At 39.7% G+C, this 27984-nt stretch overlaps 1 protein-coding gene across 1 annotated transcript; it reads left to right on the forward strand.

Moving 5' to 3' along the window:
* On the forward strand, window positions 1-27925 carry LOC135732671 (uncharacterized). Its single transcript, XM_065250917.2, has 12 exons — window positions 1-288; window positions 1821-1932; window positions 2531-2624; window positions 7701-7755; window positions 18511-18651; window positions 18740-18900; window positions 19183-19281; window positions 20026-20171; window positions 22745-22916; window positions 23013-23125; window positions 23366-23453; window positions 23784-27925. Exons 1-12 carry the CDS (start codon window positions 174-176, stop codon window positions 23835-23837), a joined length of 1350 nt encoding a protein of 449 aa, XP_065106989.1. The 5' UTR covers window positions 1-173; the 3' UTR covers window positions 23838-27925.
* Window positions 27926-27984: the final 59 nt, after the last annotated feature.

The raw sequence follows: 27984 nt of genomic DNA on the forward strand, positions 1-27984 counted from the left end.
TTACAACAGATTTAAGAACGTTTAATGTTAGAGCCTTTGAATGTACAGGTTTTGCCAAATTCACCTTAAGTCCGCTAGAGGGCACCACAGCTTCACATTTCTATGTGTGTAACTTTATTTTGTTTCCCCCCACACATTGGTTCCGGATGTAATCAGTCCTACAAGCTGTCAATATGTCAGGCTTTAAGAAGCCGCGATCTGTGGCCAATCCACTCGAATCGACCATTACAACACCGAGCGAAAGAATCCTTAAAGAATGCCACAACTTATATATCGACAACGAGAACGGTAAAAACTTAACGTTAAATAAAAAACATAATCATATGTAAACATTTACCTGCTGTCGGTAGGCAGTGTAAGTTTATGATCTTAAACATTGTGCGAAATTGTATCTTCTTGTAAATCTTCTTATTGAAAAAGTTCAATAATAAAACTTGCGAAATATTTAGTCATTGCACTTATTTGTTTTACTGTAGTGTAATTGATTACATTTTTAGAAAGAATACCGTTAGTCACTCATTCAAAAGCTAAGTCACTGGCGGTGTTTCAAAACTTAGGGAGCTGCCCACCTGTCCTGTACAGCATTTGTGGACATCATCATGCTATGGTCCTAATAGGCTTTATATCACATTTTAAACTTAGTAAAGAGGCTGACTTGTAAGGCATAATTTTTGCACAATGTCATGCTTAAAAATGTTGTCTAGGTAGGGTGCACTGCATTCTTGAGGCACAGCCATGTTGACCAGCTGTTTCTGCATGTCACCGTCCTACAGTCTGTGGGCCATACAGTAAAATGTAAACAAAATATTTTAGTTTATTTAGATGAAAGGTTTCTTACATGGCAGATCTAAGGTGCCTTTCGTGGTATATACAATAACAATTAAATATGGAAATTTACATTTATGCCTTGGCAGAACCTTTTAACCAAACCCATGACCCTTACGCAACATAACAACATGGCACATAACTGGGAATAGGGCTGTCAAAAGATTAATTGTGAATAATTGCATACAAAATAAAAGTTTGTGTTTGCATAATATAAATCTATACGCATATTCATGTATGTATTTAAGAAACATTTACATGTGTATATATTTATTTATATTTTTATATATTCTATATTATATATAAATAAAAAATGGATATATAAATTTAAAAAAATTCTGAAAGAATATATGTATGTATGTGTTTAAATATACATAATAATTACACACAGTACACACACATACATGATGCAAATCACTTTTATTTTGTATGCGATTAATCGAGATTAATCTTTGCCCAGCACTTTATATCTGGGCAAAGATTAATCGCATACAAAATAAAAGTGATTTTCTGCATCATGTATCTGTGTGTACTGTGTAATTATTATGTATATTTAAACACATACATACATATATTATTTCAGATTTTTTTAAATTTATATATCCATTTTTTATTTATTTATATATATATTATAGAATATATAAAAATATAAATAAATATATACACATGTAAATGTTTCTTAAATACATACATGAATATGCGTATAGATTTATATTATGCAAACACAAACTTTTATTTTGTATGCAATTATTCACGATTAATCTTTGCACACACATATATTATGCAAAGACTAACTTTTATCGCAATTCATCTTTTGGCAGCCCTAACTGGGAATTCTCATTAATGTCTTTTATAGATCTTTTTTGAATCACACTTATATACATTTTTTTGTATTTGTAATTTGAATATAAAATTGTTGGGAAATGGTAAACAATGTGTCATATTTATTTTGCTAATGAAGCCTGTTGTGTGTCTGTGCTGTATGTTTGTTAAAGGATTAGTGAAAATAGCAGAGAGTTTGGGAGTCCATCTCTTACCTCCTCGGAAAAAGATTATAGTTATGATTATGGGAAACCATTCGGCCGGGAAAAGCTCCTTTATTAACTGGTAAGTAATCATTGTTACTCTATCACAATATTCTTCTTTTTGTGTTAATGGATTGTAGATCTGTGTATATACACATCATGACATCTATATATTTAATATAAAGTTATATTACTTATTAGGGATGCACCGATAAGATTTTTTTGGGCCGATACCGATTTAAACAGACAACTTCTGGCCGATACCGATGCCGATATTAAACACTTGTATACAATACTATAAAGTGGGTCTATTCGCTTATTTATTTCTGCATCAAGTTATTTTTACTGAACATGGATTGGATCTGATTAACATTCAACTGACCAACATAATAAGAGAGGCACAAATTAAGCTAAAACAAATATAATAAGACAGCATGGTTTTTGATATTCAGCATTTATTTTATTAACAACATTAACTAGTTTTTTTACATATAATGGATTTCTTTATGCAGTTAATTAATAAACAATCGGTATCGGCCTTTCTCGTGCTATTGCCGATATGCCGATGGTTTCAAATTCATCAAAAATCGGCCGATTAATATCGGCGGCCGATACATCGGTACATCACTATTACTTATATACATAAATAAGCCTACTGGTTAACCGTGTTTTTTTTTTAGGTATGTGGAGGAGCACATACAGAAGACAGGTGTTGCCATAGAGACACAAGGCTTCACATTTATTACCAGTGGCAGGAAACGAGAGTCGCTAACCGTGAGTATGAACTCTGTAGGTCTTATTGGTTGATGCTTGGGGCTGATAAAACACAGGGTTGCAGTTTTGATCCCCGGAAAGGAGCTACTTTATCTTTAAACCACCATCAGTGTGCACTTGAGTTGATTGGAATAAAGATATTTGTTAGATGACTGATATCAATGCAGAAAAACATTTATGTAAATTAGGGATGCATCGATACCGATACTGGTATCGGGTATCGGCCTCGATACCACATTTTCTAAAGTACTCGTACTCGTTAAAAGTCCCCCGATACCAGGGATCGATACCACGGTCTGAGAAATGTCTATGTTTGAGTGGCGTGTAAGGGGTTAATGCCTCGTGTTGTCCAAAGAGGCAGAGTTTACAACAAACTGGAAAACTAGTCACTTGTTTTTTTGTTAAATTATATGACTAAAGCTGTTACCTGTAAATTTGAATCATGTTTTTATTAAGTACTCAGTATCGGTATCGGCAAGTACTGAAATGCAAGTACTCGTACTCGTACTCGTATTCCAAAAAAGTGGTATCGGCGCATCCCTAATGTAAATATGTCATTACTACATGAGTGCACCGACTGTAGTGTAAAACCGTGCCATTGATTCCTGGGTATTTAAAAATGAATGGAACCGTAGCCTGGATTTCACAGATGAGGTCACATGAGTGAAATATCTTTGCAATTATAGTTTCGAGCTGCATGTGTGTGCTATGACAGCTGTGTAAACCTAAAGGAAACTATATATTGACTTAAAATGACCTCAGGATCGGCTGGTAAAACAGTTTGAGCAATGGTCCAGTACAGTATTGTGTTTTTTGCAGATGCTACTTGGTTAAAGTTCACTGGTAATTTGTTTCATATGCAGTGTGCTTGGGCGGCACAGTGGCTCAGTGGGTAGCACTGTTGCATCACAGCATCACATTCGAGCCCCGGCTAGGTCAGGTGGCCTTACTGTGTGGAGTTTGCATGTTCTCCTTGTGTCAGCAAAGGTTTACTTTGGGATTACCCAATTTGTGTGGATTAACTTTTCTATGGATAAACTAGTTCTCACCATGAATATAGCTTTAGATGCTGGAATGGTGTTAAGTAAGGGATAATGTATAGGCAGCCGAGTGTTGATCCTGATCACACTGTCGGGGGTTATTTCTGTGATAACATTATCCTGGTTATTACACGTCTATTTACCTCAAAAGTAGGGTAAGGAACATTAAATATTGATTTGAAATATTTTATTTGCTAATTTTTAACGAATGCAGACCTTCCGGCAAGGAAAACCTGTTAATTTTTGGTTTTAAGATAAGGCGTTTAGATGTCACGAACGCGCTATCTGGTTAAATCATTTGTAAATTTAGGGGTGGTTTCCCGGAAAGGGATTAATTTAAGCAAGACTAGGCCTTAATGTAGTTATGAAATATAACTAGTTTTAACAAACATGCCTTACTAAAAACATTACTTGTGTGCATTTTGAGGCAAAACAAACGGCACTGATGTATTTTCAAAAAAGAACCTATTTCATTGCTAAAAATCTTTATTTTGTGTATTTGGTATACAATGTGTTCAGGTGGTTTATCATTAAAACACATTATTTTCCACATACTGTTCATTTTTGTAGCTCCAGATTTCATTTTCTTCCTGAAACGCACGGATTTGTCCCTGATTGGCCAGCTAACCTGTACGTTGTGATTGGCCTGAATACCTCTGACGTCAACCGGAAATGTGACGCTCCTTACTATGTTTAAAAGATTCATTTGCTAAGTAAGGGATAATGTAGAGGCAGCCGGTAGTTATCGGGAAATAAGCCCCGACAGTGTGATCAGGACCCGACGCGAAGCGTAGGGTCTTGTATCACACTGAAGGGGCTTATTTCCCGATAACTACCGGCTGCCTCTACATTATCCCGCTTATTACACGGCTACTTGTCACATAAGAAAAAAAACGGACATGAATATGAATTTGAAACATTTTATTGGCCTTCCGCGAAACTTTGCACAGATGCATAAAATGATCGTAATACCTTATTAAGATCCTCTGCTTCATACTTGTCTGTCTCCATTATTTTCTCTTTTAGCCAGTCTTTGAGAAGTTTTAATGCCCATTCTGTATTTTTTTGTGTGTTGGCTTCGTAGCTGTCATGCTCTATTTTGTCAAGTTCAGTCTCAGTAAGCTGTCTGTGTCTTGTCGTGGTTGTCCAGTGTTTGTCACAAGATGGCGCCAAACAGTAATCTTTATTGATCTTTATTGGCGCGGAGCGATTTTACTCGTACAAGTAGTACCGGCTATGCGTTATTACTTTGGAGCGGTTATTATTTGAAAAGAACGAGCCTGCAAATGTCTCAACTGACCAATCAGAATCAAGCATTCCAGAGAGCCGTGTAACAACAGGAGTTAACTTACAGGCTGAGTCCGAAGCGGGAGGAATTATGATAATGTCGGTCTTGTCTACATCACCAATCTCAGGAAGTAAACAGTTGCCTACAATCCGTGTGTCGGACAATATATGCTCTTTAAGATATGTCAGTGCAAGATGTTTTCAGTTTGGACAGCTTTTGCATTTATTTTAGTCTAGGACAAGTCTAATCCCTGTCCGGGCTGTCACCATTATTAAATTTGACTGACGGTTAATTGCATAATAAATTGTGCCGATTATGACGATTAATTGACTGTTTTAGGACTTTATGATGATTGCTTTTTATTGCTTTGATATTTAATTCTCATACATTTTTTGTTTGTTCATGAAATAATTTTTACACGTTGTGATTATATAGTTAAATATTTTGCAAGGTTTACCTGGCATTAAATATTAATACACATAATTTAAAACGTTTAAAAGTAATTATTTTAATGAATATATCTTTCTTTCAAAAAATAAAATTATTCATAAGAAATAAACACAATAAAGTGTCTGAAACAATAACAAAATAAAAATGCAATCAGACCAGTACTGAACCACAAAATCAATTCCTTACAGATCCTTAAATATAGCATCCTTCACTTCCCTAAATTTGGAATTGCTGTTTTGGAAATGTATGTTTTACCTGGCAGTTTATACTGCTTATCAAAATTTTGCAGAATTTCTTTAAATGCATTTTTTTCACTGTATTGAATGAATGGCTTTGCAATGTATCGCGTTACACCGTTAGTTATGGAGTGCCATCTGATATAGTCTCGTTTATACAGGCGGTACAGCTCCCCCTTGTGTTTTTTTAAGAGATGTGCAATCATTGCGGTGATCGTGATGAGGTCAAACAATCGTGATGAGACGATTATTTAATCATTGCGACAGCCCTAGTTTTTAACTTACAATGCTAAAATCAAAATTGTGACTCAGCTGAGTTAGCGCTATATGCTAGTTAATGCTGTATGCTAACGTTTAGGCTGCCAAGTTCTACTATTGGCGTTACAGTTATGTTTTGCAGGTCCATACTTAAAAAAAAAACTTGCCACTTAGAAACGTTTATTAAAGGAATATTCAATTTTCTTAAAAGAAAAATCCAGATAATTTACTCACCACCATGTCATCCAAAATGTTGATGTCTTTCTTTGTTCAGTCGAGAAGAAATTATGTTTTTTGAGGAAAACATTGCAGGATTTTTCTCATTTTTATGGACTTTAATAGAGCCCAACATTTAATACTTAACTCAACACTTAACAGTTTTTTTTCAACAGAGTTTCAAAGGACTATAAACGATCCCAAACGAGGCATAAGGGTCTTATCTAGCGAAACGATTGTCATTTTTGACAATAATAATAACAAATATACACTTTTAAAGCACAACTTCTCGTCTAAATCCGGTCCTGCGTGACCTAACGTAAATGCGTAGTGACGTAGGGAGGTCACGTGTTACATATATAAAACGCACATTTGCGGACCCTTGTAAACAATAAACTGACACAAAGACATTTATTAGTATCAGTTGACATACAACAACGTAGGAACGGTCCTCTTTCAACACACTTGTAAACACTGGGGCGGAGTTTCGCGTTCGTCCTCTGTGACCTCTTGACGTCATGACATATTGCGTGAGGTCACGCTGACGCATCACGACCGGATCTAGACGAGAAGTTGTGCTTTAAAAGTGTATATTTGTTATTTTTATTCTCAAAAATGACAATCGTTTTGCTAGATAAGACCCTTATGCCTCGTTTGGGATTATTTATAGTCCTTTGAAACTCTGTTGAAAAAAACTTTTAAGTGTTGTGTTAAGTATTAAATGTTGGGCTCTATTAAAATAAGAAAAATCCTGCAATGTTTTCCTCAAAAAACATAATTTCTTCTCGACTGAACAAAGAAAGACATCAACATTTTGGATGACATGGTGGTGAGTAAATTATCTGGATTTTTCTTTTAAGAAAACGGAATATTCCTTTAACAATCTCCAAATTATTGAACTACTGAAGGAGCTGCTCTGAGAAACAGCCAATCAGAGCAGAGCTCAACATAATTATTTATGATGACTCTTTCAAATAAGGAAAAAATAGACCATTTTATTGTAAAGGCAAATCCTAGGGTTGTAAATGGACATCATTTTTGCACAGAATAAATTTATCAAAGAACAATGTAAAATATTGTATCAATGCCTTGTTTGGCACCTTGAAAGGGGGGAGAGGGGACATTGCATGTGTGTACAGGAGATGATAGTCTCGACTATATGATAGCTTACTCAGTGGTTCATTCTGGAAGCAGAGGGGTTGTCTTAAAGATGCAGCGTCCCTTTTGGAGCATATAGAGCTCTCTCTCGAGCTCGCTTTCCTTCAGTCTTTCCGATTCAGTATCTCTGTGCAGAGCTTAACGTGAGTAATGTAATAACACTGAAGGAGTGATACGAAAGGATTATCAGCCGTATACAGGAAGGAGACGAGGAGCAGAACAGGAAGAGATCTGCACCATAGCCAACAGTTTCACACCGGCATCAAGCCTGCAGAGAGAAAGGGAGAGAGACACAGAGAGACAGAGAGAGAGAGAGAGCAGGGAGACTCCCTACAGACGGGCCTGGCTTCTGACTTCACATAAAATACTCTGCTTTTACAGACTGTTATTTGTCTCATCTTTTAAACATTTTTGCTTGTTTTTCTCACAGGGAAATGCCACGTTACACCTTTATCCACATTTCAGACCACTGCTGGAGTTCAAAGGTAGGACTTTTACATTATCTGATGTGTTAATCTGTCTATGTAATATATCTTAAATATATGTTCAGGTTAGTCAGCTTTTTAAAATGAAATATTACAATGTGTGTATTCAGTGGTTTATGTATTTTGGTTTTTCTTCTTTCATATTTTTATATAATTAAATGGTGTGCATAAATAAAAATAGAGACAAAAATCACAGATGCAACCATTGTTGGTCAATGTATGCAGGAAAATGCAAAAAAAAAGGACATGTATAGTATAATGACACACGCCAGGTCTTATCTATTTGAATGTTATTTGTAGTATCTGTTCATTTCCTTCACTAAATGGTTTCTTGAACCGTGATTATTATGAGGATTCATGTGCAGTCCAGACAGGTGCGTCCACGGCTCTGACTAAGAGCTTGAGTCATGCGATCGTACGAGATGCATAGAAACGCATTCACTTTCGCTTCCGCTGTGTTTATGCACTAGTCTAGCTTTAGCTTTTAATCTTATCTTTTTTACTTGAACTTTAATGGGGTCGTTGGTATAGGTGGATGCACGTTGGGCGTGTCGGAGGGCATCGTTGCTGCACCCTGATTGTGCAGTTTGGTTCGACGGGCAGCGTGGGTTCTGCAAGTGCAGTGATCATGAGTCATTCACATTGACAACAGTGCAGCATCATGGGATACGTGGAGACAGAAAAATCTTCCCACGTTACTGCTACACAGGAGCGTACCGTATATGTAGTCGACCCAAAATGCACGAGTAGAATAAAAAAATGGTGCATGATATTTTTTAGTTTGAATTTATATGCTCTGTTTGTTTGTCTTTACGATCATCTTCAAAGTTGTTTTTGAGGTCATTTAAGATTCGACTTCAACGATCTCAACGTGTACATTTTGCTGTTTTGAAGCTCTGGATACCTAAAGAAGTTCTCGCTTGTGTCTCATTTAAGCATCACCTTTGTTTTAAATGTTTTGACTACATTTTATATAATGCTACACAAGTACACATACATTATAGATACACTTGAGTCTGTTCTAGACATATTATTGGTAGCGTGTATATGTTTGTGATGTTGAGATCTCTTCTCAAACTCTACATGAGATGTACATTTGTAGGATAAACATTTGAGATGTTTTAAGATACTTTTATGTCTTTGATATTCAGATTGGTGCATTGTTTGGGTGTGGTTTGTCCAAGTTTGACTTCATAGTCATGACTCCGCAGTAATGCTGCTTTGCAGTTTGAAAATGACTCGGCGGTTTCTTGACCTTTGACTTTTCTCCACTGGACCAGATCTTTCGGTATCTCCTTGCTTGCACCCTTTAGCAGTAATGTCAGCCAGATGAGACGCGTCTCTCCGGTTACCTTTCACATACAAAGAGGCTCAAATCATTCAGTATGGGCTCACTCAATGATTATATTGTGGAATTTGCAAGAGACAACTTCTCACTTTGAGCACACGAATGCGTGTGTCATTTATTTTCCAAGGTAAACAACAGAAGGAACTCCAACAAGCGCTCATCAGCGTCATGCGTCATCACGCATTCTAAACATTTAAAGGGAACGCGATCCCTGAACAGTTATACAGAACTACTGTTAATAACAAAGGTGAATTATGTCTTTCACATTCACTACACACGTCCCCCCAGAATTCACCATAACAGTCAACGGGGAGGTGGGCGTATCAACCGACCACAACGACTGCGCTGTACCGGAGGTCGAGGAGACCCCAATGCAGCCGGTGTAACGTCATTACATGGAGGAGGGGCACAGAGTGTGGGAAACTTGGTTGGGACAGGAGCACGAGGCGGGGGCAAAGCCGGAGGCCGTCCACGTCGTGGGGGCTGGGCCAGGCCAATGGGCCTGTCCACATCCAAATGGGCTGGTTTAAGGCGGTCAATGGAGAGTCGCTCCGGTTTGCCACCCCTGTCCACCATAAAATGTTTGTCCCCTGTCTCCAGAACTCGGAATGGGCCCTCGTAGGGCGGGCGTAGCGGTCCCCTGTGGGCATCGTGGCGAATGAAAACATAGTCGGCTGTTTGAAGTCCTGCGGGGACGTGCGACTGAGGAAAGCCATGACGGGAAGTAGGGACAGGTGCAAAAAGCCTCGCATTATCCAGTAGATTAGACCGCTGGAGAGTAGCAGACCAGGGAACGGTGGCACTAGGGACGAAATCCCCTGGCACTCGCAGCGGCTGTCCGTAAACAAGTTCCGCCGATGAGGACTGAAGGTCCTCCTTTGGTGCAGTCCTGATGCCCAGCAGCACCCAAGGGAGCTTGTCGACCCAGTTGCCGTCTGTGAGGCTGGCACGCAGGGCAGCCTTCATTGACCTATGAAAACGTTCACAGAGCCCGTTAGCCTGCGGGTGATATGCAGTCGTGCGGTGGAGTTTCACTCCAAGGTTCTGTGCGACAGCGTCCCAAAGCTCAGACGTGAACTGCGCACCTCTGTCAGAAGAAATGTCTGAAGGGGCACCGAAACGAGCAATCCAGGTGCCAATAAAGGCCCGTGTCATCTCGACGGACGCCGCTGATGTCAGCGGCACAGCCTCAGGCCAGCGGGTGGTCCTGTCCACCATGGTTAACAGATACGTGAAACCTTGAGAGGAGGGTAAAGGACCAACCAGGTCCACGTTTACGTGGTCAAAACGCCTCTCAGGCACTGGGAACAATTCTAACGGGGCTTTAGTGTGGCGGTGTACTTTGGCCCGTTGGCACTCAACACAGGTGTTAGCCCAGTCCCTAACGTCCTTCTTGAGGCCGCGCCAAACAAATTTTGCTGCAACAAGTCTCTGTGAAGCTTTCGCACCTGGGTGGGAGAGACCATGGATGGCATCGAACACTTGTCGTCTCCAGCCCGAGGGAACGATTGGCCGAGGACTACCTGTGGAGATGTCACACAAGAGCGTTGTGCCGGCATCGCCAAAAACCATGTCCACAATCTGCAACCCAGTAGCCGAGGTTTTCAGATGTTGCACGTCTGGGTCTGTGGTCTGAGTAGTGGCCATGCGGTTGTAATCCAATCCAAGATGGACTGCCCCTGCCACGGCTCGTGATAGGCAGTCCGCCACGTGGTTGCTCTTACCGGCAACGTGCCGCAAGTCTGTAGTAAACTCGGAAATGTAAGACAGGTGCCGTTGCTGGCGGGCGGACCACGGCTCGGCCACCTTAGCCATGGCAAAAGTCAGCGGCTTGTGGTCCACAAAAGCAGTGAAGTGTCGGCCTTCTAGCAGGGAACGAAAGTGTCTAATGGCGAGGTAGAGACCCAACAGCTCCCGGTCGAAAGTGCTGTACTTCCGCTCACAAGGGCGCAGGTGACGGCTGAAGAAAGCCAACGGCTGCCATGCCCCATCCACCCACTGCTCGTAGACAGCACCGACAGCATAATCTGAGGCATCCGAGGTGATAGCAATGGGGGCTGTAGGAGAGGGATGCGCCAGCATAGTGGCGTTCGCTAGTGCTGTTTTAGTGGCATCGAAAGCCTTGACTCTGCTCTCAGTCCAGTCCACAGCGTGTTTGGGTTTACCTTTCAGGGCCTCATGTAAGGGCCCCATAATCTGAGCGGCACGAGGGATGAAACGGTGATAAAAATTCACCATGCCGAGGAACTCCTGCAGGGATTTGACAGTAAGTGGGCGCGGGAACTGTACGATTGCCTCCACCTTTGATGGGAGAGGAACAGCTCCGTCCTTAGTGACTCTGTGTCCGAGGAAGTCAATGGTGGAGAGACCGAACTGGCACTTGGTAGGGTTGACAATTAGTCCATGGTGGCTAAGTCGCTCAAAAAGGGTTTGGAGGTGTACCAGGTGCTGAGACTTGGACGTGCTCGCTACCAGGATGTCATCCAAGTACACAAAAAGGAAAGGAAGGTCCCGCAAAACAGAGTCCATGAGTCGCTGGAAAGATTGGGCAGCATTTTTAAGGCCGAACGGCATGTGCAGAAATTCAAATAGTCCAAACGGCGTAATCACCGCTGTTTTGGGAATGTCCAGTGGGTGTACCGGCACCTGATGATATCCCCGGACGAGGTCCACCTTGGAAAAGATCACCTTGCCAGCCAGGTGTGCTGAAAAATCTTGTATGTTCGGGACTGGGTATCGATCAGGTGCCGTTGCCTCGTTAAGCCGTCGGTAGTCGCCACACGGGCGCCAGCCGCCGCCAGGTTTGGGGACGATGTGGAGGGGTGATGCCCATGGGCTGTCGGATCTGCGTATTATGCCGAGGCGTTCCATGTTTGCAAACTCAGCCTTTGCAACAGCAAGCTTGGTCGGGTCAAGGCGCCGAGCGCGGGCATAAACGGGTGGACCTGTAGTGGCGAGATGGTGCTCCACACCATGCTTCACAGTAGATGCAGAGAAAGTAGGCCGAGTGAGGGCTGGGAAACTGGCCAGTAGACGGTGGAAATCATCGGAAACAGAGAGCATGCTAGACAGTCGCATGGGGTCTGCCTCACTGAGCGTGCATGTATAAGAACAAAACGTGGCGGCATCAATCAGACGGCGGTTCTTAACATCCACCAACAGTCCATGTGCACACAAAAAATCAGCGCCGAGGAGGGGAAAAGCAACCTTTGCGGTAACAAAGTCCCAACCAAACTGCTGTTCCCCGAAACACAATTCGACATACCTCGTTCCATATGTGCGGATGGGGCTGCCATTGGCAGCTGCCATAGGGGGACCGTGGCTGTCGGTCACCATGTCCAAACGGGATGCGGGCAGAACGCTCCTTTGTGCTCCCGTGTCGCACAGAAAACGGCGTCCTGAGATACTATCGCGGATGAAAAGCAGCCTGCCTACTCGGCCGGCACTCATGGCCACTACTGAGCACCGGCCCTGGCATTTCCCGAAACACTGAAACTGCATGGTGGACGGCATTTGTTGGCCTTGGCTCCAAACTTTGCATGATAGAAACACAATCCTGATGGCTGCTGGGTGCCAGAAAACTGCTGCCGACGAGAAGTGGACGCAGCAATGAATGTGGAGTTGTCCCGTGTCACCGAAGAGATATGCGCGGGAAAAAGCGCGGACGCACAATGTCCCTGACTCGCCAGAAAAAATTTATCAACCTCGTCAGCTAGTTTACGACAGTCAGTGATTGTGGTGTTGGCTAAAGCAGCTCTTACTTGGGAAGGCAGCTGGCGCAGGAAAAGCTGGATGAAAAGAAAATCAGGTTTGTGTTCGCCCAAAAGATCCAGCATACGGTCCATGAGCTCGGACGGTTTGCTGTCACCCAGTCCTTGAAGTGAGAAAAGCCTGCTGGCTCTCTCAGCGTCTGACAGTTCAAACGTTTTCAACAGGTGGGTTTTAAGTGCTGTATACTTCTCATTTTCGGGAGGATTTGTAAGAAGGCTCACCACCCTGGATGCTGTTGAATTTCCGAGAGCTGACACAACGTAGTAATATTTTGTTGTATCCGCGGTGATCTCACGCAGCGCGAACTGCGCTTCAGTCTGAGCGAACCATGCCGATGCTGACGATTCCCAGAATTCGGGGAGTTTGAGGGCGACAGCGTTCGTGGTCATGATCGCGTCGTGTCTCTGGATACGTCCAGCAGACTAATATCGGGGTCACCAGTGTGGAATTTGCAAGAGACAACTTCTCACTTTGAGCACACGAATGCGTGTGTCATTTATTTTCCAAGGTAAACAACAGAAGGAACTCCAACAAGCGCTCATCAGCGTCATGCGTCATCACGCATTCTAAACATTTAAAGGGAACGCGATCCCTGAACAGTTATACAGAACTACTGTTAATAACAAAGGTGAATTATGTCTTTCACATTCACTACAATATCTCATTTATGTCTTTTTATTTCTACATATCGCCCTTGATCAATTACATTTATGCATTTAGCTGACGCTTTTATTATAAAGTGCATTCTCTCTATACATTTTATTAGTTATTAGTATTTGATGAGATTGAACCCATGACCTATTGCACTGCTTATTTAGGGCTGGACGATATGGCCAAAATTTTTATAGCCGATATACTTCTAAATTTCGGACGATACTATATAAATAAAATAGCGGTGTGAATGTTAAAGGGGACATTTCACAAGATTTAAAATTTTTAAGATGTAAAATAAATCTTTGGTGTCCCTAAGTGAGGTTTTAGCTCTAAATACTAGGGGTGTAACGGTACGCAAAAATCACGGTTCGGTGCGAACCCCGGTTTTGAAGCCACGGTTCGGTTCATTTTCGGTTCAGTAAGGGGAAAATGCAAACATTAAACTGCAGGTTGTTTATTACTATAAACTTTTTTTACAATTTGTTTACACTTTTTTAAACACTTTTTATTAAAATATAACATATAAAATATATATAAAATGAAAAATAATAAATAAAATACTACTGCAAAGTTCTTTTTTACATTATTTTATAACAGAAGGTAACTCTTTTCTTAACCTTTTCTTAAACTTTTTCTACTAAAACCTTGAACTAACAAATTCAATTCCTGAATACATTTATGAACTATTAGCCTACATTTTTGACACCAAAAATGTTCTGTTTTGATTTATTTTGGATTGTTTAACTCACAGTATTGAATTGGCTATGTACCATCTCTGTATAAAAATAATATTACTGCTCTATGTGTAACTGCATAGCAAGCAACATGATGATATACTTATTATACACTCATTTTGAGATTAGTGAGTTGCATACCTAGCCATCTTTGATCTTTTGCATGTTTCTCCTAATCTTTGCTTGTGTTGTCAATGTAAGCTGTGACTTTACTAACGAACCCCTCCGCAGCTGAGTAACAACTGAGTAAGCCCGGGTTACAGCTCCTCCGTGTCCCGACCAGCTGATCGCATTGTGACAATGATATGATTGACATGAGGTGCAGATGAAAAATCTGATCACGTATTCCTTATTCTCGCTGTCACAGAAAGCGCGTCTCATGATTGCGTAGCAACGAAAGACGCGCAACCTCTCATGCACTTTTGAAAGAACAAAGATGCGCGTTGACACGCGTTTAACATGCGCTTTTAGATACGACACGTAAACGTTTACATCAATAATCAAACGGATATACAACTAAGTAAATAAAAATTTTTCTGCGGGCCTAATTATGTTATATGTTTGACAGAAGACTTGCGCTGAACGAGGAGACTTCCGCCGCTTAATATGTTCGTGCGGAAACACACCTATTATGTTCCGCACAGGCGCACACAAAATGCATTCGGCCTTTCGGTGCACGTGTGCACCGTGCCGAAAGCCCTGAACCGAAACGGTCCGGTTCGAATACACGTACCGTTACACCCCTACTAAATACCATATAGATAATTTATTATTAAACAAGTGGTTTTGCACCTATTTGGCTCCCCCTACTGGCTTAACTTGCAATCTCATTACTGATTGGCTGACTTTGCTGCCACTCAAAAAATGTAGCCAATTATTTTAAAGTGGAGCGGCAGTGAGATGCCTGTGATGTCATAAGCATCAGTTTTTCAGATTGGGCCGTTTTCTGGCTGACATTTCTAAAAGAGGAATTTCTATGAGACTGAGATGTTTAGCATGTCTAGCACTTTTTGTATGTTCGTGAATGCAAGTAGACTACCATTATTCAACAAAGACAAGGTAAAAATGGTTTTTCATTCTCTGTCCCCTTTAAACATAGAAAAGTCAAATTTTCATGATATGCCCCCTTTAAAACCCTGCACATCCTTTTCGTACTTCTGAGTGACAGCTCTTCTCTGATCAAACACTCCAAAGTCCCAACCAGATTAATTGATCGCATGGTGACAATGATATGATTTGAAATATTATTTTGTAATATTATTTTCTTAAATATTATCAGGCATTCCGTTTCCTCACCGTCCCGGAAAGCGCGGCCCATGGTTGCTTAGCTACGAAAGACGCCACAGGAGCACGCTTTGGAAGGAGAAGCGCCTTGACCCACGTTTAACATGCGTGTTTAAACATGACATGTGAATGGGCATGGGACGCTGTAGTGTATTTGGAAATGTAGGAAATGTGTTTAGAAACCATATCACCGTTATTAACAAAAATATACTGCAAAATATATTGACATTGAATAATTGTCCAGCCCTACACTGCAAAAAATTATTTTCAAGAAAAAAAATTCTTAGTATTTTTGTCTCGTTTTCAGTAAAAATATCCAAAAATTCTTAAATTAAGATGTATTTTCTTGATGTGAGCAAAACGACCCAAGAAAATAAGTCTAGTTTTTAGACCAAAAATATCAATTTAAAGTGATTTTGTGCATAAAACAAGCAAAAAAATCTGCCAATGGGGTAAGCAAAAATCTTTAACATTTTTCTTAAACACTAAATTCAAGAAAAATTCAAGAAAAATTTGGTAGTTTTGCTCATCAGACAAGAAAATACAGCTTAATTTAAGAATTTTTAGATATTTTTACTGAAAACAAGACAAAAATACTAAGATTTTTTTTCTTGAAAATCATTTTTTGCAGTGTATGCTAATGCATTCCTCTATCAGTTGAGACGCATTTAGCAAACATATTGTTGAGAAGCATAGTTTTGTGAAATTAGTGTAATGAACAGAGATGTGGATGCAGAGATTCGAGGGTGTGTTGACGCATCTATAGTGAATGTTGATGAGTAAGAACAAGAGCGGTCTGTGTGAGATTGTGACTACTTGGAGTCGCTGAAAGAGCTTTCGTGTCCACTGCAGATGTGTCGAGGAAAGAGCGGAAACGTCTGATTTTATTAAGACATGACATATCGGACCTTGCAAAATATGTGTTCATCTGTGACTGGGTTTTAGTTTTTACTCTGACGGTAAGCAACCATTCCAAACGCTCTTGCAACTGCATAGAAACACACCAAAGCTATTTAAAGCACCCTAACAACACCGTGGCAACCAACATCCTCTCCATCCTAGCATTGTGGTGGTGAGTTTTTATTGTCACAAGACTTTAGTTTTGACTACGGTATTGGCTGGCTGGCGTTACCTCACAGTCGTTCTTCACTGGCTAGCTTTATTTGGCTCTACCTTAAAGCTGCCAGTTGAAGAGCTGTTGTGGGTAACCATAACAACAAACAACCAGATGGGTGTGGTCAGGAGAGCATGAAATAATTCTACTGGCCGAGTGAAGGACAAATCAGAATTCACAATTATATTGTAGCATCAACCATAAATACGCATACATAGATACGTCATTCGACCGCTCCACATATGTAGCGTGTCACATATCATTCGCATCACCCTGCGCAAGTAATTGCATTGACTTTGTATTAGGGCTGTGACGATACATCGCGTTCCCCATTAAAAAGACATGCCTGAAATCGATTCTGAATCACAAGGCTTCGATTCTTTGTTTCATGCACAGCTTGTGCGTGTACTACGGCTCTGTGATCAGTAGGAAGTCCTTATCAAACTAAAATCACTATGAGTTTGGTTCGTTTATAATGTGAACTTAAAAAAGCAACACTCGTTAAATAAAAATCATTAAAAAAAAATGTATTATCATGAAAATACCTGAAACAATCTGAAGAACAGCGATATAAATATTCCTATAGACATTTCCTGGAATAGCTCTTGTAATGCTACTTCTTCTGTGGCACAAATGGCGTTTCTACACGAGAGCGCCCTCTGGCTTTTGGATGTGGCGGCATTTCACCGTAATTCATTCATTGAGAAAACGCGCATTTGCGCGATTAATCGTCACAGCCCTACTTTGTATGTTATCTACTCACGCAAATCGTTGAATTCGCTTTTGATGTATTATGTTGCATACACACCAAACTCGAAGCATCGCGTTTCTCGCTCTAGATTACTAGCGGGATTTAATTGCATGTCACATGAATTTTTCGCATGAGTTGAATATTTGTAACATGCACAAAGACACGTTTGAGGTGAATAGTGCATGTTTTTGCTGCAATCGTGCCACCCAATTCGTGTCATTCGCATCGCCCCACGTGAGTTTGCATCTATTTGCATCTATTCGCGTCTTTGCATTGACTTTGTATGTTATCTACTGGCGCAAATCATTGAATTCGCGTTTGGTATGTACGCCTTACTGTGGGTTTACACCAGATGCGAGTTCAACAATTTGCGCGAGTAGATTACATACAAAGTCAATTCAAAGACGCGATCAGACGCGTACTCGCGTGGGGCGATGCGAATGACGCGATATGGGCAAACCGTTTACCGCGAAAACACGCGCTATTCTCCTCAAACGCGTCAAAATTTGCATATGCACGAAATTAAATCCCGCGAGTAATCTAGAGCGAGTAATGCGATGCCCCGCATTTGGTGTGTACGTAGCATTATGCTGCATATACACCAAACGCGAATCATTGCGTTTCTCGCTCTAGATTACTCGCAGGATTTAACTGCGTGTCATGCGAATTTTTTGCTTGAGTTGAATATTTTCAACTTCCACGAAGATGCGTTTGAGGTGAGTAGTGTGTGTTTTCGTGGCAATCGCGATGCTCAATTTGTGTCATTCACATCGCCCTGTGCGAGTTTGCGTTTCTTGCGCTAAGATTACTCACAGGATTTAACTTCGTGTCATGCAATTTTTCGCTTGAGTTGAATATTTTCAAGACATGGTTGAGTCAAATAGTGCATGTTTTCGCTGCAATCGCGACACTCAATTTGTGTCATTCGCATCCCCCCACGCGAGTTTGCGTCTATTTGCGTCTATTTGCATCTTTGCACTGACTTTATTTGTAATCTACTTGCGCAAATCGTTGAATTCGCGTTTGGTGTGTACGCCCATTAGTCATGATGAATCCAAATGTCAGCGCAGTTTTATACATGCCTGTAGTTATATTGTAGGTGTGACGGACTACTTGAGCGCTGAGATTTCCACCTCCAAACAAAAGAAGTTCAGCTTGGTGACGTTCGTCGACACGCCAGGTTTGGTGGATGGAGATATGGTGTACCCGTTTGACGTCAACAGTGCCATCACTTCTTTCGGTAGGACTGATCATTTTCTGCAATGTGAATTTTCTGTTTGTATGAATTTAATAAAACAATCTGTTTCATTTGTCATATCTGTCTTCAGGCGAGCAGGCGGACCTCATCTTTGTGTTTTTCGATCCGATGGGCCAGGCGTTGTGCAAGCGTACGCTGAACATTGTTGAGAAGCTCAGTGAAAAGTGTGGAGACAAATTGCGCTTTTACTTGAGCAAAGCTGATGAGGCAGGACGAGAAACAGACAGACAGGTGAAAGAGACGCTTTTGAAGGGATTGTTCACCGAAAAAAAATTCTGTAATCATTTACTCACCCTCAAGTTGTTACAAACCTATATACATTTCTTTGTTCTGCTGAATACAAAGAAAGATTTTTGGAATAATGATTGTAATCAAACAAATCGGGCACATTCACTTTCATAGTATAATTATTTCCTACTATAAAAAGTCAATGGTGCCACAGATCTGCTGTGTTAAAATCATTTGACGTCTACCGTCAAACATCTCACTCGCGTCCTGTTTGAATTCCCACAGCGAGTGATGATGCAGATCGTTCAAGAGCTGTGCAGAAGACCTGGACTCAACAAATGTGGCTTTGAAATGCCCACCATATACATCCCCAACCCTCAAAAAGTAAGAAAATGCATTCAAAAGTTTCAAATTGCTTTCCTGAAGAAATGTTCATGTGGACAGATATTAATGAGACTTTTCAGCAATGTGCCAGATGCAGAGTAATAGCGTTCATCTCCATTGATCTGGAATAAGACGCGAGTAATTGTAGGTCTGTGCGCCGGCACCGTTCTGTGGAAATGGATTTATGTCTCTATGCAGTATTTAGATGAATTCATTTACAGGAGTGAGACGCTTCTCTTAAAAGCCAAACTTAAAGCTACAGAAAAAACATAAAGAACTAAACTACCAACCGCCTTTAATGTGGGAATATTTAGCAAACCTACAAACTAATGTTTTCACATCTTCCAAATTTAAGTTAAAGGCGGGGTGCATGATTTTTGAAAAACACTTTGGAAAAGGGAGTCGGGCCAAGTACCAAAAGACTTGTAGCCAATCAGAAGTAAGGGGCGTGTCTACTAACCAACATTGTTGCCTGGGTTGCGCATGTGTGGGGGGGTCCAAAGAAGGTCCAGATTCTATTGGGGTAGGGGCATGTTTGTTTAGGTGATTTCAAATGTCAACATTGGCTTTCAGAGATCATGCATCCCGCCTTTAATGAACTTTCATATAATAATAATATAATAGTACAAATATGTTATTTCAGATGCTCCAGCTTACAGATGCTTTAAATACCGAGAGGTGTTTTATATGGTGGGTGTATTTCTCCAGGGTCTGTATTGTGACTCTTATGTGTGTTGTGTGCAGCCCAGCAGGTGTATCAACCAGATTGATGAAGTGTGTGAGACCATTGAGAAGAGCATAAACCAGGCAGTGCAGAAAACACTGGACCAGCTGGAGAAAGACTGTAACCTCATTATCGCTACCACCATTAATAAACTGGAACAGGATCGGTACGCAATCTGTTAGTCTGTTAGTGTATCAGTCAGTCTGTGTGTTTTTCAATCTATCTATTTATCTGTCTGTAATGTAATGTATGTCTGTCTGTCAATCTGTTTGTCTGTCAGTCTGTTTGTTTGTTTGTTTGTCTGTCAGTCAATCAGTCAGTCTGTTTGTCTCTTAGTTAGTCAGTCTGTTTGTCTGTCAATCTGTTTGTCTAGCTGTCTGTCAATCTGTTTGTCTATCTGTCTGTCTGTCTGTTTGTTTGTCTGTTAGTCTGTCTGTTTGTCTGTCTGTCAGTCTGTTTGTCTGTTAGTCAGTCTGTCAGTCTGTTTGTCTGTCAATCTGTTTGTCTAGCTGTCTGTCAATCTGTTTGTCTATCTGTCTGTCAGTCTGTCTGTTTGTCAATCTGTCTGTTTGTCAATCTGTTTGTCTGTCAATCTGTTTGTTTGTTTGTTTGTTTGTTTGTTTGTCTGTCTGTCAGTCTGTTTGTCTGTCTGTCAATCAGTTAGTCTATTTTGTCTGTCAATCTGTTTTTCTGTTAGTCAGTCTGTCTATCCATCAGTCAATCAATCTGTCTGTTTGTCAGTCTGTCTGTCAGTCTGTTTGTCTGTCAATCTGTTTGTCTGTTAGTCTGTCTGTCTGTCTGTCTGTCTGTCTGTCTGTCTGTCTGTCTGTCAATCTGTTTGTCCATCTGTCTGTCAGTCTGTCTGTCTGTCTGTCAATCTGTTTGTCTGTCTGTCTGTCAATCTGTTTGTCTATCTGTCTGTCTGTCAGTCTGTTTGTCTGTCTGTCAATCTGTTTGTCCATCTGTCTGTCAGTCTGTTTGTTTGTCTGTCAATCTGTTTGTCTGTCAATCTGTTTGTCTATCTGTCTGTCTGTCTGTCTGTCAGTCTGTTTGTTTGTCTGTCAATCTGTTTGTCTGTCTGTCTGTCAATCTGTTTGTCCATCTGTCTGTCTGTTTGTTTTTCTGTCAGTCAATCAGTCAGTCCGTTTGTCTGTCAATCTGTTTGTCTGTTAGTCAGTCTGTCTGTCTGTCTGTCAGTCTGTTTGTCTGTCAATCTGTCTGTCTGTCTGTCAATCAGTCAGTCTGTTTGTCTCTCAATCTGTTTGTCTGTTAGTCAGTCTGTTTGTCTGTCAATCTGTTTGTCTATCCGTCTGTCAGTCTGTTTGTTTGTCTGTCTGTCAGTCAATCAATCTGTCTGTTTTGTCAGTCTGTTTGTCAATCTGTTTGTCTGTCAATCTGTCTGTCTATCTGTTTGTCTGTTTGTGATTCTGGGTGTCTGTCAGTGTTTGTTTGTTTTTTGTATGCATGTCTGTCTGTCTGTATCCCTGTGCATCTGTCTGTCTTACAGTGCATCTGTCAGTCAGTCTGTTTGTGCATCTGTCAGTCAGTCAGTCTGTCTTTGTGTCAGTCTATTAGTCAGTCTGTGAGTCAGTCTGTCTGGTTGTCAACCAGCAGTCTGTCTGTCTGTCTGTCTGTCTTTCTGTCAGTTAAGCAGTCTGTCTGTCTGTCTGTTTGTCTTGTCTGTCTGTCTGTCTGTCAATTTATCAGCCTGTCTGTGTGTCTGACAATCAATCTGTCTGTCAGTCTGTTTGTCAAATTTGTCTGTATGTCAGTCAGTCAGTCTGTTTGTCTTTGTCTCTGTCAATTTATTAGTCTGTGTGTCTGTCAATCAGTCTATCTGTCTGTTTGTCTCTGTCGGTCAGTCTGTCAGTGTGTCAATCTATCAGTGAGTCTGTCTGTCTGTCTATAAGTCTGTCTGTTTGTCATTCAATATGCTTGTCTGTCAGTCGATCAGTCTGTCTATCAGTTTCTCTGTGTGTCTGTCAAATATTTTGTCTGTTTATCTGTTTGTCAGTCGTTGACTTCTCTGTCAATTTCAATCTGTCTTTGTGTCTGTAAAATAGGCTGTCTGTCAATCAATCTATCGGTCTGTCTGTCTCTCTGTCAGTTTATCTGTCTGTGTGTGTGTGTGCGTGCGTGCGTGCGTGCGTGCGTGTGTGTGTCAATCAATCTGTTTGTCTCTGTCTGTCAGTTTATTAGTATGTGTGTCTATTAGTCCATCTTTCTGTCTGTGTCAATTTATCAGTCAGTCTGTTTGTCTGTCCCTTTCTCATTGTAACTGCCTACCTGTCTGTCTGTCTGTCTTGTCTGTTAATCAGTCAGTCTGTGTGTCTGTCAGTAATTTTGTCTATCTGTCAATCTACGTCAGTCAGTCTGTCTGCATGTGATTCAGTCAGTCTAAATGTGTCTTTGTAGTGTACGTGGCAATATAATTTCATCATATTTTTGTAAAACTCGTAACCCTGGTTTCACAAACACAAAAAGGCTTAAGGCTAGTCCTAGATTAAAACACATGTTTGACCTGTTTCAACTGAACATAATTTGCACTCATAGATCTTAAAATATGCCTGTGCCATTGATTTGTCTCAGCATACACACCAGTAACGCCTTTTTCTAAAGGCATGTTTATAAAAGATGCTTAAACATCTTAATTTAACTAAGGCCTAGTCTTGGCTTTAGCTAAGTATTATCTATAAAACCAGGCCAATATTTATTAGTATGTTGCATATTTTTTTTCAGGGTAAATGCAAGCTGTAATAAAAGCAATCGCTTTAATTCCTTCCTGTGCGGACTTCTGGGAATCTTCCTCCCATCACTCCTCATCCTCAGCTTCATCGTCAACACTTTCGCTCCAGAGGAGCTGGACCCTCTCGTAGGCGAGGGACTCGCCAAAACACTCTTCTTATCTACAGTAAGATCTTATTTTCCCGTTTTCTAAAATTACGCAACATTTCCTCCAGTTTCACGCAAGCTAATGTTGTAATGCCTGGTGCTCTTGTTTCTTTAGGGAATAGTTGTGTATCTGTGGGAGTGGATCCCGGAAGATTGGCAGATATTGTTTGTGGTCATCTTCGGCGCTTTCTGCTACCTTTTATTCTTTCTGGCCAAGTATTTTGCACGGTATGCAACATGTTTTAGTTCCTTTTGTAGTCACAAGAGGGCACCGTCACTCAATTTACTGAGTTAGTACAGTATATTACATTATATTGCATTATGTACACAGAATATTTATAATTGTATATGCCAGAATACCAACTGTTGGTGTATCATCTGGGCTAAAGCAAATCTCCCCAAATGTAATGATGCATATGTTTAAGATTCAGATCATCAGTTCAGCAGCGTCTTCATTTTATTTTCCAGCCAAAGCAACAAGACGCTGACTAAGAAAGAGAAGAAGAAGCTGATAGAGTACAGTGATTATATCCAAGATGGCGTCAAAGCCAAAAAGGTATGATTTGCATTACAGTGGCGCAATTTATGAATGAATGATGATTTATTTAATATAAAGCTTATAGCAGTTTGCTGGTCTCCCAGTCTGGCTTTTAATTGGTCAGCTAGCTGGTTTCCTAGCCTGACAAGCTAATGAGTGTCCAAAACCCCCCTGAAACCACTGAAACATACCAGTTTAACCAGTGAGGTCTAACTGGGAGACTAGCTAACAAGCGCAGGCCACATTTAGCTAAAACCAGAGCCTTGCATGTGAAATATAACCATTTATAATGACACATTCATATATGTTTATCTTCTAATCTTGTAATATTTGGCATTACTTTTCTAGCGGAAACTTTACGAAGAGTATCTTCAACAATGTGCGGCAGAATACGATTTCTGAAGACATCCGGCAAGTCGTCTCTTTGTCGTATCAGAACAGTACAAATTATTTATATGAAGCACGTCCTTACATTACAGATATTGATGAAGTTTCATGTGTGTCTATGCATTAAGTGAATAATAAGACAAGCCAGTGCCTTTTTTGTGAATAGTTTATTTAAAGTGAACAATTTTAAATGTGATAGACAAAATGACCTCAATATTATCTCACACCAGCTAGTTTTATCTATAGTATTTTTAAGAAATCAGACCTATGCCTGTTTACAGTCAATAAGCTGAATCACTATATTATTATTATTATTATTATTATTATTATTAAGTTTAGAAGTTTTTGATGATCCTGATTAGAGATGCACTGATATTAAATGATATTAAAATATTATTTTCCACTGATACCAATAGCTGATTATTCAAACTGATATCTGCCGATACCGATAGTTTGGGGGTTATATTAACTAAATTCTGAAGATAAAAATTGTTATTTTTTTCATATAATAACCATTACATGAACATGTTTCTTTACATTTTCTATACACAGTGCTCCAATTCATTGCATTTTCCTTTTCTCTTTTGATTGACAGGATATACCGGCCATGACTATCAGCTCTTATAGCAGATAGTGTGAAAATTAACTTCCGATACCGATTATTGGCCGATATATAATTGCATCGCTAATCTTGATACATAATTTATGTGGCCTTATTTTACTCTATATGTTGTAGCACTGTAAACCAAACCAAAAGTTAAACACACCATGCAAACTTAACCGCACAAACTTTCTAATGTTGGTTTGTTTAAGTGTTTACAATGTAAGGGCCCTATCATACACCCGGCGCAAGGTGTGACGCAAGTGTTTTTTACTAGCTCGTTGCCATTATCATTTTCAAGCGTAGTGCCACGTTATTTGTATAGCAAATGCATTTGCGCCCATTTGTGCGCGCCCATGGGAGTTCCGGATCAGAAAACGAAATGTGTTTAGGTGCATTGTTAGGGTGTTATTATTTTGAGGAAACTAAAATAGACTACGCCACTGACCAACTAAAACCTGGTCTAAAGTCAATGGTGCAATATTTTGTTGTTAATTAAAGATCGCATTAGTAATATGCGCCTATAAACAGAACAACAATGCGCATACACTTTGCTTAATATACACACATGGATGCGCAGAAGCACACAAACATTTTTAAATATGAAAAAATGAAGGAATAAAATGTAAAAGATTATTATTGAGTCTCTTGAACATAAATGAGGAAAGATTACAGGATTTTAAAAGGCGTGAAGAGCTGCTTAACCTGTAGCCTGGAAAGCTGATTTGTTTTTTTTTTTTGTGAAAATATTGCATTTACTTTGAAATGTTTTTAAATGCTACCCCACAGATTTATTGTATATGATGACTTCGTACTTTTGATATTGTGAGGAAAAAAACACAATTTTTTTAAGTAATGCTTTTCAAAACACGGCACTGTCCGAATGCTGAAACACCTCTCCATGCGTTTGTAAATTCTTTATCTCCTGTTTGTTACAAATATAAAGTATTTAACTTATGCAAACCTTTTTTGACATATTTACAGTGATGACGCATCATACTTTATCAGCTTATTATATTTAATACTCCATGACTGAAATAATGACTTTAAAGAGAACCAAAGCTTTAATTACACAAATAACCATTTCAATAAATAAAACAATGCATTTTTTTAACATCAGTCATAAACTGGTGGTCTTCTTCCTCTGCTTCAAATTTTTCTGCTCACAATCGCTGTCTTTTAAATACGAAATCGGCATGGCCCGAGCGCAACTGCCTTTTAAAGAGGAGGAGGGATGAGACTTTTATTGGTTTACATCACATTACGCCCAGAACCCACCCAAAACTCCTTCCTTACGAGAATAGGAACCCTTTTAGACTGTGTGCCAGGCGCACAAACCATTTTTCCCGTCGTTAACCTAGCAAAAGTGGATTTGGACACGCTTTAAGTGCACTTGCACCGTGCGCTTTAGACCATGCGCTAAGATTGTTAAAATAGGGCCCTAAAAGTGACATTTCTACATTTTTGTTAGCTAATATGTTATTTGTTGTTCTGCTGGCTAAGCACTGTAGTGTGACTTTATATCAAACTCATCATGAAGTCTTCCTTCATTCATATGTTTGTGTATTTGTTGTCGATGTGTGATTGTAGAAAGATTGTTTGTTTTGTGTGACAGCAATCTGAAATGATACCGACTGCAATGATCATTTCAAATCTTTTACTTTTAAAATTTTATTATTTTGAACTTGCATCATCTGTGACACATTTTGGAAAATCACAGTTTTTTGTATCGTCCATTTATAATGCATACAGACTGGGGTTCAGGGCACTGATTTAGTTTTTTATTGTCAGTGAAATTTTATTTAATGTTGTTTGAAGAAACAGTAGCACTTCTCTGCTTTTAGGAAAAATAAATAGATTTACATCAGTGTTTTTATTAGTATTATTAATAATTCTCAGCCATTTTTAATCTAATGCTTTAAAATGTTTGTACTGTGAAGTCTTTAAGCAATGCTGTCTTTAAGAGATATGTATGTTGTTTTAAAAATCTCAACTTCAATCTAAACTTTGTATGCAGCGGTCTTATAATATTGCAAAGAAAATTGTATGCTGGCATTAAAAGTTTGAAAAAAAACACGGCAATAAAATGTTATAGCAACAAATTTATTCATTGTTTTATTCCACCACAATGTGTCCCATATGACTGAAACCTCCAATCCCTGAGTTAGTACCAAAGAAAGACTGTAGGAGGTCAGAGCTACCAGAAAAACATTCAACATTATTGCGTTCGATCTAAAAATACAATCAATCAATTGGTTATCAATAAATCATTTTATGATTAATCAGAAAATACAAGCCTCGAGTCTTATAATACGAGCATTTCTATAGATAAAGTTATAGCTTTAAATATTTGTGTTTTGTGCAATTTACTAGCAGGGCAACCAAAGTTCCCATTAGCGAGAGGTATATTGTCAACGGTCAGCGTGTTCGGGACGGCGCACGGGTCATGCTTCCGTTCGGGGAGGGAACATTCAAAATGTCCATCGGTGTTACTTCATTGCTATGAATATCTGACCAAAGAATACTGAAGAGAAGGAATATTCAGCATATATTTTGGATTTCTGTGCATTTGAACCAAAAAAATGAGAGTCATGTCAACCCCAAAATCAAGAAAAATATATATTGAGACAAATAGGCAAATTCCCGTAAAAATTCTTATGTTTTGTCATTTTCTACAATCCCGCCTGTTACTGGGGGCCTAGTATGTACCATAAGGTACAGATATGTTCCTTTGAGGAACTGTCTTGGTTCAAATGTGTACTTTTTGATGTGGTACCTTAGTATTTTAATTTTAGTGTATTTCTCATTTTTCACCTTTTGTTAAAGGATTACTCCAGTTACTTTAAAAAATCCTGATCATTTACTCACCCCCATGTCATCCAAGATGTTTAAGTTAAAGGGATAGTTCACCCAAAAATGAAAATGATGTCATTAATGACTCACCCTAATGTCGTTCCAAATCCGTAAGACCTCGGTTCATCTTCGAAACACAGTTTAAGATGTTTTAGATTTAGTGCGAGAGCTTTCTGACTATCCATTAAAAATCTATGTACGGTACACAGACTCTGTAAGGAATACAATGCTGAATAAAGTCGTAATTTTTTGACCAAAATGTATCTTCGATGCTTCAACAAATTCTAACTGACCCACTGTGATGTCACATGGACTACTTTGATGATGTTTTTATTACCTTTCTGGACATGGAGAGTATACCGTACATAGGTTTTCAATGGAGGGTCAGAAACTGTAAACATCTTAAACTGTGTTCCGAAGATGAACGGAGGTCCTACGGGTTTGTTAATTCATGACAATTAAAATTTTTGGGTGTACTGTCCCTTTAAAGGCATTGTTCGGCCAAAAATGATATTAAACCCATGATTTACTCACCCCCAAGCTGTCTGAGTTGCATATGTCCATCGTTTTTCAGACAAACACATTTTCGGATATTTTAGAAAATGTTTTAGATCTTTCAGTTAATTAAATGTAATGTTAGGGGGTCTACGACCTTCAAGTCCAAAAAAAGTGCGTCCATCCTTCACAAAATAAATTCAAACGGCTCCA

The sequence above is a fragment of the Paramisgurnus dabryanus genome, chromosome 5, assembly GCF_030506205.2.
Source record: "Paramisgurnus dabryanus chromosome 5, PD_genome_1.1, whole genome shotgun sequence".
Classification (NCBI taxonomy): domain Eukaryota; kingdom Metazoa; phylum Chordata; class Actinopteri; order Cypriniformes; family Cobitidae; genus Paramisgurnus; species Paramisgurnus dabryanus.

What these genes read in the sequence shown, in the direction of transcription:
- LOC135732671 (XM_065250917.2), top strand. Translation starts at nt 174, where the DNA reads ATGTCAGGCTTTAAGAAGCCGCGATCTGTGGCCAATCCACTCGAATCG. An exon ending in ATATATCGACAACGAGAACG is followed by an intron (nt 289 to 1,820) that starts GTAAAAACTTAA and finishes TGTTTGTTAAAG; the next exon opens with GATTAGTGAAAATAGCAGAG. An exon ending in ATGGCGTCAAAGCCAAAAAG is followed by an intron (nt 23,454 to 23,783) that starts GTATGATTTGCA and finishes TTACTTTTCTAG; the next exon opens with CGGAAACTTTACGAAGAGTA.